The following is a 17,894-nucleotide window of genomic DNA, read 5'->3' on the forward strand; positions in this document are numbered from 1 at the left end:
ATACTCAAAAGTCAAATATGGGTTATTAAAAATAGTTTTTCTATTATATAGATTTTCTAGGTGGTTGTCCTGTTTTCTCTAGCCTCCTGGCAAATTTATGGGTCTGGACCAGCCAGAAAGGAAAATAAGAGGAAAAATTCATGAACATTACATGTAGTTTTTTGTAATAGTATAGTTTACAATAAAGTATAGATAATTCTGTGTCACCTAGCAATTTTCTAAGACCCCATTATATTGTAATTCAAGTATCTAATATTTACTCTTCATATTTTCTATTTTTTGGTTTTTAGTTGTATATGGACAATATAGTATGCCTTTATTTTATTTTTGTTTATTTTTGTGTGGTGCTGAGGATTGAATCCAGTGTCTCACACATGCTAGGCAAGCTCTCTGCCACTGAGCTACTGCCTTAGTTCCATTTTTTACATTTTAAAAAATGCTTTTGAAATGGTATAAATGTGAAACAGAAATATAAAACACAGTTTAACAGTTTAAAATAATTTGATTTTTAAAGTCTATGGATTAATTTTCCATATAACATATTCTGTGAATTAACTGTATTCTCAGTAGCATCGCCCAGAAAGACAGCTATGCTGGTAATCAAGGGATATCTTAACTGTCTGACCTGGAACAAGTCTCTCAATCTTTGGGAATTAATTCACTCATCTATAAGATGAGACAAAAATTTAAACATTCATTCAGACAGTAGCTATGGAGTGCTCATGGTGCTCCATATGCATGTGTTATGATTTAATGTGTCCCCCAAAATTCATGTGTTGAAAACTTGATCCCTAGTGAAACACTGTTGAGAGGTAAAACCTTTAAACTGTGATTAGGTCCTGAGGGCTGGCCTATGAATGGGGTAATACCATTATCATGGGAACAGGTTAGTTATCACAGAAGTGGTTTCCTGAAAAACAAATGAGTTTGGTTCCCTATGCCCCCAGAGCAATTCCTTTGTTCTTTCTCATGCAAGTGCCTTTTTGCCTTCTGCCATGGGATGATACAGTAAGAAGCCCTTTGCCAGATGTGGGTCTCTCAAACTTGGACTTCTCAGCCTCCAGAACACTAACAAACTTTTGTTCTTTTCAGGTGTTCTATTACAGCAGCAAAAAAACGGACAAAAAGACGTGTGTCAGTCACTGTGCTAGCCCACAGGATATAAGGAGGAAAGGTAAAAATGAAACAGCCTTGCTTTCAAGATGCTGGCCATCTAATGGAAGACAGACCTGAAAATAGTAACATAATGATCAGATCATTCATTTGGTGGACATGGGTTAAAAATGCAAGGAGAGCAAAGGAAAAGCTGCATTGAGATCTGAGAGAATTGTCAGAAAATAAATTGTGTTAGAGAGGCACATGGTGGCAGCAGAGTGTGTTCCAGAGTGAACACAGACAATGTGCAAGAGATGAGAGATGTACAGGAGTGTAGATGTTGCTTGGGGTTACAGAAAAGTCACAAGCAAAGAGTACAGAGAGGTAGGAGATAAGGCTGAATAGGTACACAAAGGTAAGTCACAAACCATCTTCATTTGAAAGATTAAAACAAAAACAAAAAGAAAATGCTCTGGTCACAATGTTTAGGAGAGTTTTAGTGATTATGAGGTATGAAGGGACATTTTGCCAAACAGAGCATTGATGTTCAAGCAATAAAAAAAAATTAAAAATTTAAAAGACTAAAAATAGTACTATAAACTATATAAGATTAACAGTGTTTTTTTTTTTCATTAAAAATCTTATATGGTCACAGTCACTTGTGGGTAAAATATTCCAATGTTTTCTTCCTATTCCCTTGAAAAATCAAGAAATGACCCCACACTGATAATAGGGTACTCAATTGTTAAATATCCAATAAGCAGAAATCCAATATGTGTTCTATCTTCAACTAAGATTTATAAAGTAAGAAAGCTCAATATATGACCTTTGAAATAAAAGATTTGGCAATGTTATGAAAAGTTTAAAATTCAAAATAAAAATAATTTAAAATATTAAAATACCAACCTTAAGGCCATCTTGATATTGTTCCGTTTTCTCTTTAATAATTTTTCTGTGTTCATCAAAAACTTCTCCCATTCTTCCATACCACTGGAAAACATTATTATTTAACCTAATGTCTGCTGGAGAAAAGTTGGCACACTCAATGAGGAAGGCAAGGCAGTTTTTAGAATCCACTAATCTATTTCCCAATTCAACCATTTCAACCGCCTCCACTTTCTGGATATAAGCCTGAAGGAAAACAAAAATAACAAAATGAACTGCTTACGTCAAAAAGTAGACATGGAAATACACTGTATAAGTATGTGCAGACTTATTAGAGGTGAAGGCTTCTGGTTCAAACTAAGGGACTGCAGCTCAGATCAATTCTCCTCCCTCCCTTCCAAGCAACTCACCAAAATGGCAGAAAAAACAAAAAACTTAGAAAATACTTAACGACATACAAAAAGCAAAGCAATGGGGAAGTACAGAGGAATGCTGTGGGTTGCTGGAAGACAACAGCAGATGCTCTCTGAGTGATTTCACTTATTCTTTCAGAATTACATTGTGCACGACCAACTATATGTCAAGACCTGTGCTAAGTGCTGGCAATGTAGAGGGATAAAGAACAGAACATCCTCATGAAGTTTGCAATCTACTTGGAAAGATAGTTAATAGTCAAATAGCCATCAGTGAAACTGCACCTCAACAGACACAACTGCTGCAGAAAAAAACAAAAACAAAAACAAAAGACACACTGCTTAGAGCATATAATAAACAGTGGAGGCAGCTGGAGGTAGAAAGTAACTTTTCATAAAATTAAAAAATGACCCCACATTGTCAATATACTATAAAATCACTCCTTAATCATCCAATATGTATATTATCTTCTACTAAAATTTCTATTATAATAAAGTTACAATATATGACCTGTAAAATGAAGCAGTTGGCAATGCTACATAAAAGCTTGGTGTTACCAAAATGAAAAGGAAGTAACATGAAATGGTGAGTAGATTTAAAACACAGAAGTAACATGAAAAACAATCAAACTAAAACTTATCTAATAATTTCAGTGCCATAAATTCTATGCTTAAAACACAATATTTTTCAGAAAATTACCACAGAGATTTTAATACTCAATAAAATGTAGATTTTACAAAAAACAAAATATTTGCTGAGGAATTAAACATTTGTTGATAAAAATGGAGGGATAACCATTCATTTGAGGTTGCCTTGAACAGTTCTTGTTTATATCTGTAAACATGGTAATAATTATTAATAGTGCTCTCAAAAATATTCTGGTAGACAATTGCATTACTTGCTCTAATATTTCACCTCTCCAGCAGGCCCTGTAACGTCCTCTCATTCTGACTTGCTTTGGTCAATAGAATGTTAGCTATGTGATACAAGCAGAGAACTTGAAGAGCACTCAGACAATGAGGCTTGCTTGTCTATCATGCTATGAGAACAAGCCCAGGTGAGCCTGCCAAAGTTAGAGAGACAAGTGGAGCAAAGCCAAATTTCTGAACCACAGTTATACTAGTCAAACCAACTGAGAGCTGACTGAGCCAATGTAGTGAGTAATCCAACTGAGTGATGAGTGACCCCATCAAAACTAGAAGAACCACCCCAGAGAGTCCAGCCTAAATTACCAAATTGCAGATGCATGAACTAAGCATTTTTAAAGTCCATATTATTTTTAGTTTCTGTCTCAACTTTTAGAATGATTTGTTTCTCTGAATTATCGTGTCAATAATGAACTGATGCACAACTATAATGTGTTTATATAGACAATACCTTCATTTCCATTAGTTCTGCTGTATTTGGAGGAGTGCTTAGAGCTTTTTCAGCTATTTTCTCAAATTCTTCACATAATCTGAAACACCAGACAAAAAAATCAATCTTACAAATTCATGATCAAATTTCATTTCAAAATACACTCCTGTTTACATAGTGTTTTGCTGCATAACAAATAAAGATTATAACTTATTTATATGACATCTAATAAATTAAGTGCAAATTTTTGTTCATCGACTTATTTGTTCAATACAAATTTAGGGATCATCTATTACATTTTCAACTTCAATATTAAGTGACAGCGACACAGAAATGACTAAGCTGTAGTAATGGCCCTCAAGAAGCTCAAAATCCACTATGAAGATAGGACTAAAAATGATTATTTTCAACCTAGAGTTTTGAGGGCTCTAACAGAAATTTAGTTGAGATGGCCCAAAGAGAGGGAGTGATTAACTCCACTTGGAGAAAACGGTTATAATGGACCTGCATTCTTACAAACTTCTGGTAATATGAAAATCTTTCTTACTGATTAGGATTGTGGCCAATATAAATGGTGAACTTACTTCAGGGTAGGGGGTAAAGAGAAAGAAAAGAGTAGCATGAGCTAAGGAAGTCCAGAAAAATTCTTCACAAAGATTGGCTGTAAGGTGAAGGAGACAAGAATAGTAATGGTAATGATGTTGGGTTGAAGTCGGGCTTAGAAGATGGAAGAAGGATGTGAACACATTTGCAAACTTCAGAGAAAGAATCAACAGAAAAGAGGAGGTCTGACCTATAGGATACAGAGAGGATTCCAGGTCCAGAGTGATAAGAGGCAATGTGTGGCACCTACAGTTCGAAAGGCAGATTCTGCCCTCTAAGAATGTGACAGACAGCTATGAAGAGCTTCACGTAGAGGTGAGGAAAGCATGCAGAGGCAAGAAGTTTAGATCATTCTATCTCATGGTTCCTGATATGTCCTCTGTACATCTAGTGAGTCTGGTGTAATTAAGAGAAAATGAGAACAAACAAGTAGAACTGGCATGAGCTCAGTGAGCATTAAGAGGCAGGGAAAGCAGCTATGAAATTAAAATAAATATTTCACCCACTAGGAAACACTGTAAGTAAAAGGCATCTTCTCTCCTAGTACTTCTAGAGGAAAATGTGCTTTAAGCTAAAAATATGATCTTGTTGCTAGCTAAGCTACCAAGTCCTGGTCTTTTCTCACTAGCCCTCCCCCTCACCCCTCTGCCCTCACAATGTCTATGAAAGCATCACAAACCACTCCTGGTTCTTGGAATATGCCATGCCATTTCATACCTCACTGCCTTATATATATTCTCTTCTCTACCTGAAATTCTTTCAACTACATTGTTATCCTGGAACATTCATCCTTCAAAATGAAATTCACACATCGATTCCTCTTTGCAGACTTTCCTAATCCCCCCAACCCCCAAACACCACCCTGAAAAAAATATTAATCATGTCTTTCTCTGTTCTACTTCTGTGCTTCTGTACAGAACTTACTGCACCTTATTGTAATTTACCAATTTGTATTTTATTCCCTTTCTACATTGTAACTTCCTTCAGCAGTTGAATTCACACTTCATAGAGTCTGATCCTATGCCTAATACAGGATAAGTTAAAAACAAACAAAAAAGACAAAACAGGAAGAAAAAAAACACTTCCTTCAGGCTTTTGTACATTTTAAGATAAATATTTTTAATGATCTATTTTTCTCTAATACCATAATCATAAAAATGGGTCAACTTTCTTAAAAATATCCTGGGTTGGTCAAGAAATAATTTCCAGTTAACAATTTGTCATGCCCTTTAAGAGTAATTAGTAAGGCAAAATTTCAAATTTGAGAATTCCCTGAGAACCCACAACAGCTATTGTGTAAATCCACTTTGAAACCCCACTTTGTATATTGATTATACAATTTAGAACATCTGATGTTAGATAATATCCTTATGACATGTGCAAAAGAAATGCAAACAAATTTAATGCAACCTTAATTTATATAATTAGAATACATTAGTAGTGAAAAAGAAATAATATTAATAATCACATCCGGAAATGATACTTAAAGCCAAGTAAAAATACATTTGGCACAATCTTTTCTTCTGAATCAATTATGACAATGCACTAGTCCACTACTTTAGTTGTGTGATAGTTTATTCTGTTGACATTCCCTCCAAAATAAAAATATATTCAATATCACACAAATACCTTGTATTTACTTCCTGATGATCTGTGAACATTTTTGCTATAAGTTTCCCACAAATATTATCTGCTCGTTTTACCAATGCTCTGATTAATTCTTCACAGTGTATTTCAAACATTCCCAAGCGAATACTCTGAAACATATTAAAAGTTTAATAAACATGAAATGGAATAAAAATTAATGAGATTCCCATATTTTTCCATTCTCATACGATTGATTTTTGTAAGTATGATCTAATAAGGTTGTTGTTTTTTTCTTCAAACATGATGCCTAGAGGGTTTTCTGATATTTTACAACTATCTTTTGGATAAACATCCTTGAAATTATTATCCTGGAAGCCAATTCTTTTAGAATAATAATAGATAAAAACAATTTGGAGACTGAGTTACTACTAAATAGGTAAAGTAGATTTCAAATGCTCCATTTGCTCTGTATACAAAATATAATACAGGGGCATGGTAGAAAACTAGAAGAATGTTGATTAAAAAAAAAAGAACAAAAGAAGAAAATTTTAAGTTACCATTATCCTACTAGACAGAAGTAAGCATGGGATTGGGATAAAGTTCATGGGATTGAGAGAAAGAAGGGTTAAATTATATGAAGGTCTTACAAGATAATGTCTCCACTACATGAGCACAAGAACTGTTATCTGTCCTGTCTGCCGCCTAATACCCAGGGCTTATCACAATGATTGGCATATATCCTAAACTCGATAAATTTGTTCCTAGTGATAGTGATGCTCTAATTCTTTCTCTGTATGTTCTAAACTACATGTTAATAAAAAAAGGAGAAAGATTGTTGGGTACAGATAGCTGTTGCACAAAACGAATCATTTACCTTTCTAGATGTGTACTGTATTTCATCAATTAGTTTTTGGTATCTGCGAATTTCTTCTATTATTCTCTCATAATTATGATTCTCTGCAAGGAAATCATCAGCATCTTTCTCAGCTTGTTTGGTAATTAAAAAGTCATATTTATCATAGAGCTTGAGGTGTTCAGTAGGTGCCACACTCTCTTTCATAATCACCTCCTTAATCTTTGCTTTGTGAGCTTCGACAATTTCATCCAGAATTATGGGCTTCAAAGTTGTTGGTTTAGACTTACTTTCCTAAACAAAGGTGGGGACAACGTAACTTATTTCAAATAAAGTAACCATATCATTTGTCTTTGTAAAAATACTAACCTTATGATAATATTGCCTTTCTTTTTTAAATTTTTATTTTCTAATCTCTATAGGAAGATATTCATTCTAATCACAGCAGGGTTTTAAAATCTAGGTTTCATAGAATGTTTTGTTTTCCTTAAGGCTAGCTAGTTGTATTTTGTTTTTCTGTATGGATCAAAGAGTAGCCACTTGAAAATCTATACAAAATAAGATTTAGAACATAAAGACAGAAAAATCCACATTTTATTTGTGCAATTGTACATGCTAGCTTTATAAGGTTATGTCTACATTGTATAGTATTAAAAGAAAATTCACTAGTTCTATGTCATATCATCATACATTTTAATCCTAGAACTTCTTGACCTTCAGGAGAAATTTATCTAGAACAAAGAATGACTGTTGACTCATTCATTGACCTTCAATCTTTGAGCCTGAGAACAGCAACCAGACCATACTAAAATCCTTAGTTGAAAACTTTTATTCTGCTATCATAATCAGAATAGCAATGGGTATGAATGGACCAGATGACACGTTTAAATAAGCAGAAAAATCTCAACACTTTGCCTCTATTCCCTTCTCAAATATGAGGACAAGTAATTATGTTGATATAGTTTATTATCTGAACTTAGTAACTCTTAAAAATATTTATGCTCTGTTGTCAAGAGGAAGAAACTTTTAACTGTAACAAATGAAAATTAGTGTGAATAGTCTAAAACATTCAAAATCGTCACATCAAATGGTTCCTTAAGAGAACTGTAAAATTTTCTGTCAGCTGGGGGCATTTGTCTGCAATGCCCTCTAGTGGGCGTTTCAGAAAATCACTTTGCTTAGAACTGGTGAAGCTTCACAAGAATATTAATGAATCCAGCTACTTTTACCCCTGGGCTTAGTAGATGCTTGGTTCTCATCTTTTCTGAGAAATAAATTTTAGGATAATGCAATCTATATCACATGATATACTATATGCAATGTGAAATTATTTATTCTTGTATGAAACTCATTAATATTCACTATAGAATGTTTCTTAAATTTACTAACAGTCTAAGTCTATAGATTTATCTTTCTTAATATAATTAGATACCAGGACTTCAGAACTACATTAGAAAGTGTTTTTTAAATCTAATCAGCTCCTGTCAAGAGTTAGAAGAAATGATATTTTGTATGAAACACCTCGGGTGCTCTAAAGCGTATCAAATTAGACTTGATAAAGTTACATGCTTGGACTCAGTGCACTGGCTTCTTGCAGGTTTGCCTTCCATGAAAAAAAAAGTGTATTTTTAGTTCATTTTCAGTTCCTATCAAAAGTTGTGATAAAACAGCAACATAAATCCCACTTTTGCAATTGCTGTCAAAGATCATTGAGACTATGTGCAATTATCTTATTCAAGATACTTTATTATCATTTGTTTCCAAATCTGATTTCATGAATCACCTAAGGCTAGGGGTAGTAGTCATGGTGAGCCTTTGATTTGTATTTTTAAAATATCACCAGGTAATATTCATACGTTACCCTAGGTATCATGAAAAACCTTTTTCATGAAAAACCTTTTTCTCAAAATCTGATACCAGGAAAAAATATCATTCTCCCCTGAGAAGTTTAAATTGATTATATTAATCCTAACTTAAACTTGTCACATTTTCATGTTTTAGAAATCAGGAAGATTATAGTCATATTTTATAACCATAAAATTATAGTAATTGTAGTCATTTGGATAATTACAATTATTACTTTTATCTATTTAGAACTTATTAATTCACCTTGGTAACTTATTGTATATGTGTGTTTCATATGCTACCTCAAGTCTTACATGAAAAAAATGTAATAAAGGAATTGAATTTCACAAAGGACAAAGTGAACAGTTGCGTTTCTTGAGTGACTTCTATGACAACATGAGAAACAGATATCCATAAAATGACTAAAATTATCATTTATAATGTACACCTAAGTAAACAAAAATTTAAGGGGCCAATAGGAGAGAGCATGACTTGAGATAGATCACAGTCTGCAGAAGTGAGCAGCTGCCCTGGGAATGGCACTGATCTCCTTCTCTAAGCTTCACTTTTGAGTCTCCAGCAAGGTGGAAATAGGAGGTGGGAAGTAGCTGTGGGGTGACAAACTCTCAGGACTGACCAAGGTAGGAAGTCATATTTCGTACCCACACATAAAATGAAGAACAATGAAAGGTGACACAATAAAATGATGGTTCTGAGGAGACAAATCTTCAGAATACTAAAAGGTGATAGAATCCTTGCATGAGGGGAGAAAAAGAAGAGAAATGTCTTGCTTTTGCCTGATTTCTCAGTGAAGGAAAAAAAATGGCTGCCTTAAGAATTTAGAACCCTGAGCTTGTTCTCAAACAGAGTTGGTAATTGCCAGTGTTGTTCACAAAATTGTTAATCAAGGAAAATAATAGTTAGTTAAAAATAATTCCATGGTCTATGTGCAACTTCCAAAGAATCAACTTAAACCACAACCTCAAAGACTTTCCTGCACAAAGTTCATATATATATATATATATATATATATATATATATATATATATATCCATCCCCATAATAATAAAGGAAAAATATCCAGAGGAAAAAGAACACTAGTAACAGGAGTCAGCAAACAGCAGAATTAGAATAGCAAAGACCATATATATACTGCAATTATTAAGTATAGAATATAACAGATATTTAATGTGTATAAAGAAAAGTAAAAGCTTAATGAGCACATGATGATATACAAAAGATTATCAAAAATGATGAGGCCTTCTTGAAAAATAAATGGAATTCCTGAAAAAAAAATTAGAAACTCAGAAGTGAAGATAAAACCCTTAATATGCATAATTTCACAATCATAATGTTAAGTGAAATAAATCAAGTCACAAATGATATAAAAGATGATTTTTCATACTTATAACAAAGATATGAAAAATCAAAACAGAAATTGTTTAGATATTTATAGACATACAGAGAGTTTATTTTTTAAAATTATGAATAATAAATCCAAAAGTCAGGATAGTGATTATTCTGCTAAAAAGTAGAATAGGGATCTAAATAGGAAGGAGCAATGAGGGAGAGCTTTCAATTATCAGTATCATCCTTTCCCTTAAGATGGGCTATAGCTAAAACAGATGTTAACTTTATTACCATGTAAACTTTTACATGCTAATATCCTGTACTCTTTTGTATGGGTGAAATATTTGTAAACTACTTTAAAAATAAAAAAGCAGAAGAAAACTACAGATTGCAATTGCCATCTTGGAAAACTTGTAAGCTTAGGAAATCTTCAGGCATGGTTGTTTAATGTACTAAAGTGCAGTAACTACTGTTGAAATGTCATAGATGGGATCTATGAATTTATAATATACAAAGAGGAGCTCACTATTTGTGGAAAAAAATATAAGAAAGGTAATCAGCCACAGGATAGTTTTACAGAGCTAGAAAAGCATAATGGAGGTCTACAGAATTGAATAAGTGCTATAGCAAACAGTATGAGACCCACAGTAAACACTCATCAACTGCTTCAAACCCCATCACAACTTTAGCTCCTTCCCCTTAGTGGAATAGTAGACTAGAAAAAAAATATAAATATATGATAAGTTGATGGAAAATGATAACTGTTTTTAAACAAAGCTTTCTTATAAGCCAATGTTACTGAGCCATTCATAGTCTATGAAACAAAGGATACCTGTCTACACTTTCAGAAGTTATTTCAAGTGAATACCTTATGCAAATTAAAGCAATCAGAAGTTTCTTGTTACTTACCCACTTAGAATACAATTTTGTCTCAACCCTTGGCACAAAACTGACAGCCTTAATCATGATAGCATAAACATTTACAAAGATATCTATATAGTCATTAAAGTCAGGTTCAAACGTAATGGCATCATTCTCAAGAATCAGCCTCATGATGAAACCTGGATGTTCAAAAGCTCTAACAGAATCCTACAAAAAATAAAAATTTATATATATATATATATATATATATATATATATATATATAATATTCATATTAATATTCATAACTAAACAACCATACACACACACACACACATATATATATATATATATATATTTCTACATATATATAGTGATAAAGAGCACACCAGTTCCAATTACAATACATGGGAAGACACCCATACTTCCTCTTTCACCTTAGACAGTTAATCCAAGGAGGAGCTCTACAGGAGAAAGTAAGAGTGATTGCAAACTATATTTGTTGGTATCTACTATCCACTTGGCCTATAGGCTAACTATAGGGTCAAAGTACCAGGAAAAAAAAACCTAGAAGATGCTTAGTAGCACGCTTTAGGATCATTCAAGAATAAGTCCCAGGCAAAACATTCCAATTCCAATACCCTGTTCATACTATACCTAACAAATCCTTTTTCTAGAAAGAGAAAACATTCCTCATGAAAACTCTCCCCAGCCTCTATAATCCAGGTATCCTAATTATGGAAATTTTTTACTTATTTCCCTTAATCTTTACTGAAAATAATCATATATCCTAAATATGCAAGTTGACACCAATTTTTGGGGGGGAGGGGTACTGGGAATTGAACTCAAGGGCATTGTATCACTGAGTCACGCCCCCAGCTCGATTTTGTATTTTATTTAGAGACAGGGTCTCACTGAGTTGGTTAGTGCCTTGCTTTTGCTGAGGCTAGCTTTGAACTCACAATTGGACACAAACTTTTTTTGACACCAGCTTTTTAATTTAACAAATGAGCACAATAGATCTAAATATGTATTCTGTTTTTTTCACTGGTAAAGATATTTTGTCATTTTCCTCTCTGAAAGAAAAAATAAGTAAGTTACTAAATGCATATTAGTGTACTGAACCATACTTACAGGGGGTTGCACAATTAAGTCTGTGAAATCTTGCATGGAGGCTAAAGTGAGGTCCTGCAGCTGTAAAGTCATAAGTGTTGCAGCACAGTTGAAAAAAGATTCCAATTTGGCACTGTTGTCACTGGTTGGCAATTGCTTTTTTTTATTACCTTGGTAATAAATATTCTGTACTTCTGGAAACCACCTTGAAAGAACAAAAGACTTTTAAAAGTCAATACTCTCAATGAATTACTCCTTTTACAATAAGCATTAACTGTAATTTCTAGACATCCAAAGGTCTTCATAAAGAGGTATATTGCTAAGTGACATTATCCACTCTCAGAAATGTAAGTGCTAGAATATTTCACTTCTCCTAGGAAAAGAAATTTTAAATCATAACTAATAGAAAATGACTCATTGATGTGATGCTGTAAGACATAAATCTAACTCCTGGAACTATGATTCCAGCACTTTTTAAAGAAATATGAGAACTAACTTTATTGGCTATCATGAGATACTTCTCTCCAGTCTCTTAAATGTTCTCCTTGGAATATATCTGTTAGTTTAAAGCTATAACGTGAACAACTGATTAAATCAAGGTTGAGCTTATAACAAATTAAACCCAATTAGTATTTAATGGTATTCAGTTTCATAATTGATGAAATACAAATCAACAAAATCATATTTTATTTTTACATTTCTCTTAATGTGACATACTAAAAGAATGACTGATCCAAAACAAAGTTTAAAATGTGTAATAAAAGAATAATCAGGGGCTGGGGTTATGTCTCAGCGGTAGAGCGCTCACCTCACATGTGTGAGGCCCTGGGTTCAATCCTCAGCACCACATAAAAACAAATAAAATAAGTGTATTGTGTCCAACTACAACTAAAAATATATATTGAAAAAAGAATAATCAGGCAATTTCATATGTAGTTACATCATGATGATAACAAGTTGAGTTTTCAGCTTATAAAACTACTGTTCAATGCTACAGGATTAGAAAATACTGGTACCTTCTTTCATGAGAGATAGTGGATCTTTTTAAAGTAGTTAATATAATTTCAAGAGTCATCTGAATGTTCCTAGAGAGATAATCTAAGCTTTAAATATTCTTATTCATCCTTTTAACAATCCATATTTAATGTCTACTTATATGCTAGAAACAGTGTTCCAGGAGATATAAAAAGATATGACATCATCCTTTCTCTCACAATAATGCAATGTGCTTTCAATAAAAACAGGTATGAAGTCAAAGGATAGAGAGATAATTTTCCATTTAAGTATTGAAGAAGGGTTTTATAGTGAAGATGTCAATTTTTTCAAAGAATAAATAGAAATAAGAATAAGAAAGGCCTGAGAAAAAGAAAGTAGAAGTAGGATAAAAAGTAAAATGAGTGGGTAGGTAGTGCTAATATCTCTTATTTCACTGTCTGAAATAGAGATAACAGGTGATAGAAATAATACACTAAAAAATGAAAATAAATAAATAAATAAATAAAGGAAAGCCATTTGCAGAACTTTGGAATTAAAACCAAGAACTTAAAGATAGGTACTCAAATGAAGCCTGGGCAGATGCTTCTTTGGTGAGGCATCTCACTGGTAAAGCAACACATAAATACTGGTAAAGCAGCAAATATAAGGAGAAGAGGACCATACCAAGAAAGGAAACTGAAATGCTTCCAGCAGGTTTGGGCAAAAGACAAAATAAGGTTTGGACCTGTAGGACTTGAAAAAGGATGACTAAATGCATTTAAAATATTCATTTACTCATTATCTTCAAAATACTTATGATTCCCTATTATGTGCAATAATATTTGGAGTACAAAGTATTTCTCAGTTCTCAAAGTGCTTATAGGCAAGTGAAGGAAAATAGGGACATACATAAAGAAATACAAAAGGAAGAAGTAATGAGAATAAAGATCTGGAAGCATCCAGAAAAAAAGAGATCACTTCCAAAGAGGCAACAGTGAAGATTTCATGGAGGAAGGGTCACTGAAGTGAGGATCTAAAGGACAGAAGAAAGGGTTCTAGGGATCCAAGATGGCATGCCAGAGGGAAGCAGCATTCTGTGTTGCCCCGTGGCTGGGGTCTCAACTAGTGGAATGATTAAAAAGTAAAAGGGGTGGGGATGAGGGAGATACACTTTAGAGACAAATTTAGAGGGCAGGAATTTTGTGGTCTAAGGACAAGATGAGGAGATAAGAATAGACACCCACATCACAGGAGCACTCCCCAAAGGAGATCCTTGAGGTGTGGTCTCCCAACAGGACCAGTGGGTGCCATACCCCACCCTCCAATTACACCCAAGATCAACCCTCACACCTGGTAACCCCCACCACCCTGAGGGCGGAGATACCAACTAAGAACAGAACACCCCACCTACTGAATAAGAAGGAAAGGAGGAAAGATACTAATCTCTAACCAAAACAATCCTTGTTTCTTCCTTCAACACTTTTTTTCTTTCTTCTTCCTCTTTATTCTCCCACCCTCATATGCCCAACATATGTGAAACCAAGTACTTTGCATAAATTAGGATACTGAGGACTGAGACTATTGAATAGGATATTACAGTTGTGTTGTATATTTTTTCTTTCTTTTTTTTCTCTCCAAGTTTTACTATTTTAACATTTTTTAAATTTTTCTTAATATATAATGTGTGTTTGTTTTATGTACTCTACTGTATTCCCTCTTACTTATCTACCTAAGATTACTACCTCTCTATTGTCCTGCTACTAACCTTCTTCTTTAGGTTTTTAAAGAGGATTTCTAATAACTCTATCATCATCTCACACCTCCTCAGCATATCTTCCTACACATCACCCTTGGTTCTTTGTCCACCATCAGAAACTGTAAACCTTTTTACAAACCTACTGATTATATTGTAGATAATAATTGAATTCACCTTTTGTGTACATTATGACCAAACTGTAAATGTCTTAATAACAACTATTTGTTTTTAGGTGGTATTTTTTTTATATTGGGATCTGTTAACATTGTCCTTCCCCTCAAAGGAAAGGTATTGGAACCCTACAGGGGTACTATAAACCTATAGGGTAAAAACAATAATGCTGTAGTTCCACAGAGATAGAAAGGGAGACACATGAGCAACACGAAAAGACAAGGGAAGAAAGTGCCCCAAACATAACAAGATACCATATTATTAGAATCCATGGCTAGCACAGCAGATGAAATTACCGAGAAGGAGTTCAGGATGTACTGTGAATTAAAGGATGATATAAAAGAGCAAATACAGGCAGCAAAAGATCATTTCGACAAAGAGCTACATAAGCAAATACAGAAAGCAAAAGATAGAGGCGCTAAAAAAAAACAGAAATCCTTGAAATGAAAGAAACAATAAACCAAATTAATAGTTCAACCGAAAGCATCACCAACAGATTAGGCTACTTGGAAGACAGGACCTCAGACAATGAAGACAAAATATATAACCTTCAAAAGAATGTAGACTACACAGTGAAAATAAGAAACCAGTGAAAGAAAGAAACCATGAGCAGAATACTCAAGAAATATGGGATAGCATAAAAAGAGCAAATTTAAAGAGTTTTTGGGATAAAGTAAGGAATAGAGTTCTAAACCAAAGGAATTAACAATCTATTCAATGAAATAATATCAGAAAATTTTCCAAACATGAAGAATGAATTGGAAAACCAAATTCAAGAGGCTTACAGGACACCAAATGTACAAAATCACAACAGATCTACACCAAAGCACATTTTAATGAAAATGCCTAACATACAAAATAAGGAGAGAATATTAAAAGCCATAAGAGAAACGAATCAGATTACATATAAGGGGAAACCAATTAGGTTATGTGCTTATTTTTCAACCTAGACCCTGAAAATGAAAAGATCCTGGAACAATACATATCAAGCTCTGAAAGAAAATGAATGCCAACTAAGAATTTTGTATCCAGCAAAATTAAGCTTTAGATTTGATGATGAAATAAAAACTTTCCATAATAACAAAAATTAAAAGAATTTACAGCTAGAAAACCTACACTACAGAACATCTTTGGCAAACTATTCTATGAAAAGGAAATGGAAAATAACAATGAAAATCATCAGAGAGAGGTATTACACTAAAGGAAAAACTAATCAAAGGAGAAACCAAGTCAAGTTAAATACCAAAAATAAACAAAAATGCCTGGGAATATAAATCATGTCTCAATAATAACCCTAAATGTTAATGGCCTAAACTCACCAATCAAAAAACATAGACTAGCAGATGGGATAAAAAAAAAAATACCCAACAATAGGCTGCCTCCAAGAGACTCATATCATAGGAAAAGACATACAACACAGACTGAAGATGAAATGTTGGAGAAAATCATACCACTCACATGGACTGCAGAAGTTTCCATCCTCATATGAAATAAAGTAGACTTTAAGTTAAAGTTAATCAAAAGGGACAAAGAAGGACATTTCATACTGCTCAAGGGAATCATACACCAACAAGATATAACAATTATAAATATATATGCCCCAAACAATGAAGCATCTACGTTCATCAAACAAACTCTTCTCAAGTTCAAGAGTCAAATTGACCACAACACAAGAATTCTGGATGACTTTAACATACCTCTTTCACCACTGGATAGATCTTCCAAACAAAAGCTTAACAAAGAAACTATAGAACTCAACAATACAATCAAAATCTTAGACTTAACTGACATATATATAATATTTCATCCTTCAATGAGCAAATACAATTTCTTCTCAGCAATACATGGATCCTTCTCTAAAATATACCATATATTATGTCACAAAGAACTCTTAACAAATACAAAAAAAGTAGAGATATTACCCTGCATTCTATCGATCACAATGGAATGAAATTAGAAATCAATGATAAAATAACAAATAAAGGCTACTACAACACTTGGAGACTAAGTAATACACTACTGAATGAACAATGGGTTGCAGAAGACATCAAGGAGGAGGGAAGATGGCCGCTGCGTACGGGGGTTGCTGAAGTGCTGAGCGTGGTGCTCAGAGCAGCGGCTTTAATCGAGATTTCGCACAGTCTGTTAGAGCTCCTTTCACCGTTAATCTGTAGTGGACCATTTTGCCAAGCAGCAGGAAGAACAAAGAAATTGAAAAAGAGACGCTTGGCTCCCGGATGCTTGGCTGCTCAGAGCCGCAGGCGCTTTGCTCCCATCTGCTTCCTCTTTCGCTTCGCTCCGGGCAGAGAAGCTGAATGTGTAATCAGCAGTGGATTGTAAGTACCCGAGGCAAAGAAAGCTCAGTGCACCCGGCCTTTTTTTTTTTTTTTTTTTTTGAATATTTTTTATACAGGGAGAGTTTGTGGATTGGGATTGTTGGCTGGGCTGTGGTTTCTGTGCCGAAAATCCACTCCGCGGGAGCCGCCATTTGCTTTTTGCTTGCTGTCTTGATGGCTCTGTATACATTGTCCGGCAGCAGCATCTAGAGGTTGGAGCTGGGCTGCGTGCCGAGCCCTGTCCTCCGAAGGCTGGACTGCAGCCTTGAGCGCCTCGGTGGCCTGTTCGCCGCTGCACCTTCGGGCAGAGCCTGCTCTGGGGTCGTTCTGCATCCCCCTGACAGGGGACCCGTGCTCCGGAGGAGGGGGACGGAGAGCTGCGGCGGCAGCCGCTTGGGCCCCAGGGGCCGGGCACCGGGCTGAGGAGCTGCGGAGGCCAGGGCGGCTCTGCTATGGTCGCAGACGAGTGCGGTGCCCGTGAGCGCGGCCCAGAGGCGGAGGCGACGGCGGCAGGGTTTCATTTCTAGAAATCTGGACTGGAAACAGAAGCAGCAGTTTGTATAATCCCAAGAACTTGCTTATACCAGGAAGCTGTAAGGGCAACATGAATATCATTGAGGAGATCTAACATGGTGGCAGGCGCAGAGAGATCAAGTCTCTGACATCTTCAACTGCGCCGGCATAGGGAGCCATA

At 34.6% G+C, this 17,894-nt stretch overlaps 1 protein-coding gene across 3 annotated transcripts in view; it reads right to left on the reverse strand.

Annotated features, from left to right (window-relative positions):
* Positions 1 to 17,894, reverse strand: part of Dnah7 (dynein axonemal heavy chain 7) — a 345,957-nt gene that overhangs the window by 256,696 nt on the left and 71,367 nt on the right. For 2 of the 3 annotated variants that reach the window (XM_046447272.2, XM_046447271.2), the window contains exons 11-16: positions 11,984 to 12,167; positions 10,898 to 11,077; positions 6,815 to 7,087; positions 5,983 to 6,110; positions 3,772 to 3,850; positions 2,002 to 2,226 (exon numbers count right to left, since the gene is read on the reverse strand). In XM_046447272.2, the coding sequence (XP_046303228.1) occupies positions 2,002 to 2,226; positions 3,772 to 3,850; positions 5,983 to 6,110; positions 6,815 to 7,087; positions 10,898 to 11,077; positions 11,984 to 12,167 (1,069 nt within the window). Of the gene's footprint in view, positions 1 to 2,001; positions 2,227 to 3,771; positions 3,851 to 5,982; positions 6,111 to 6,814; positions 7,088 to 10,897; positions 11,078 to 11,983; positions 12,168 to 17,894 lie in introns of those variants that run through there. The other variant, XM_058580336.1, reaches the window with a different exon arrangement.

The sequence above is a fragment of the Marmota monax genome, unplaced genomic scaffold (assembly GCF_021218885.2).
Source record: "Marmota monax isolate L192 unplaced genomic scaffold, Marmota_monax_Labrador192_F-V1.1 WCK01_AAM20220418_F8-fsc00007, whole genome shotgun sequence".
Lineage (NCBI taxonomy): Eukaryota > Metazoa > Chordata > Mammalia > Rodentia > Sciuridae > Marmota > Marmota monax.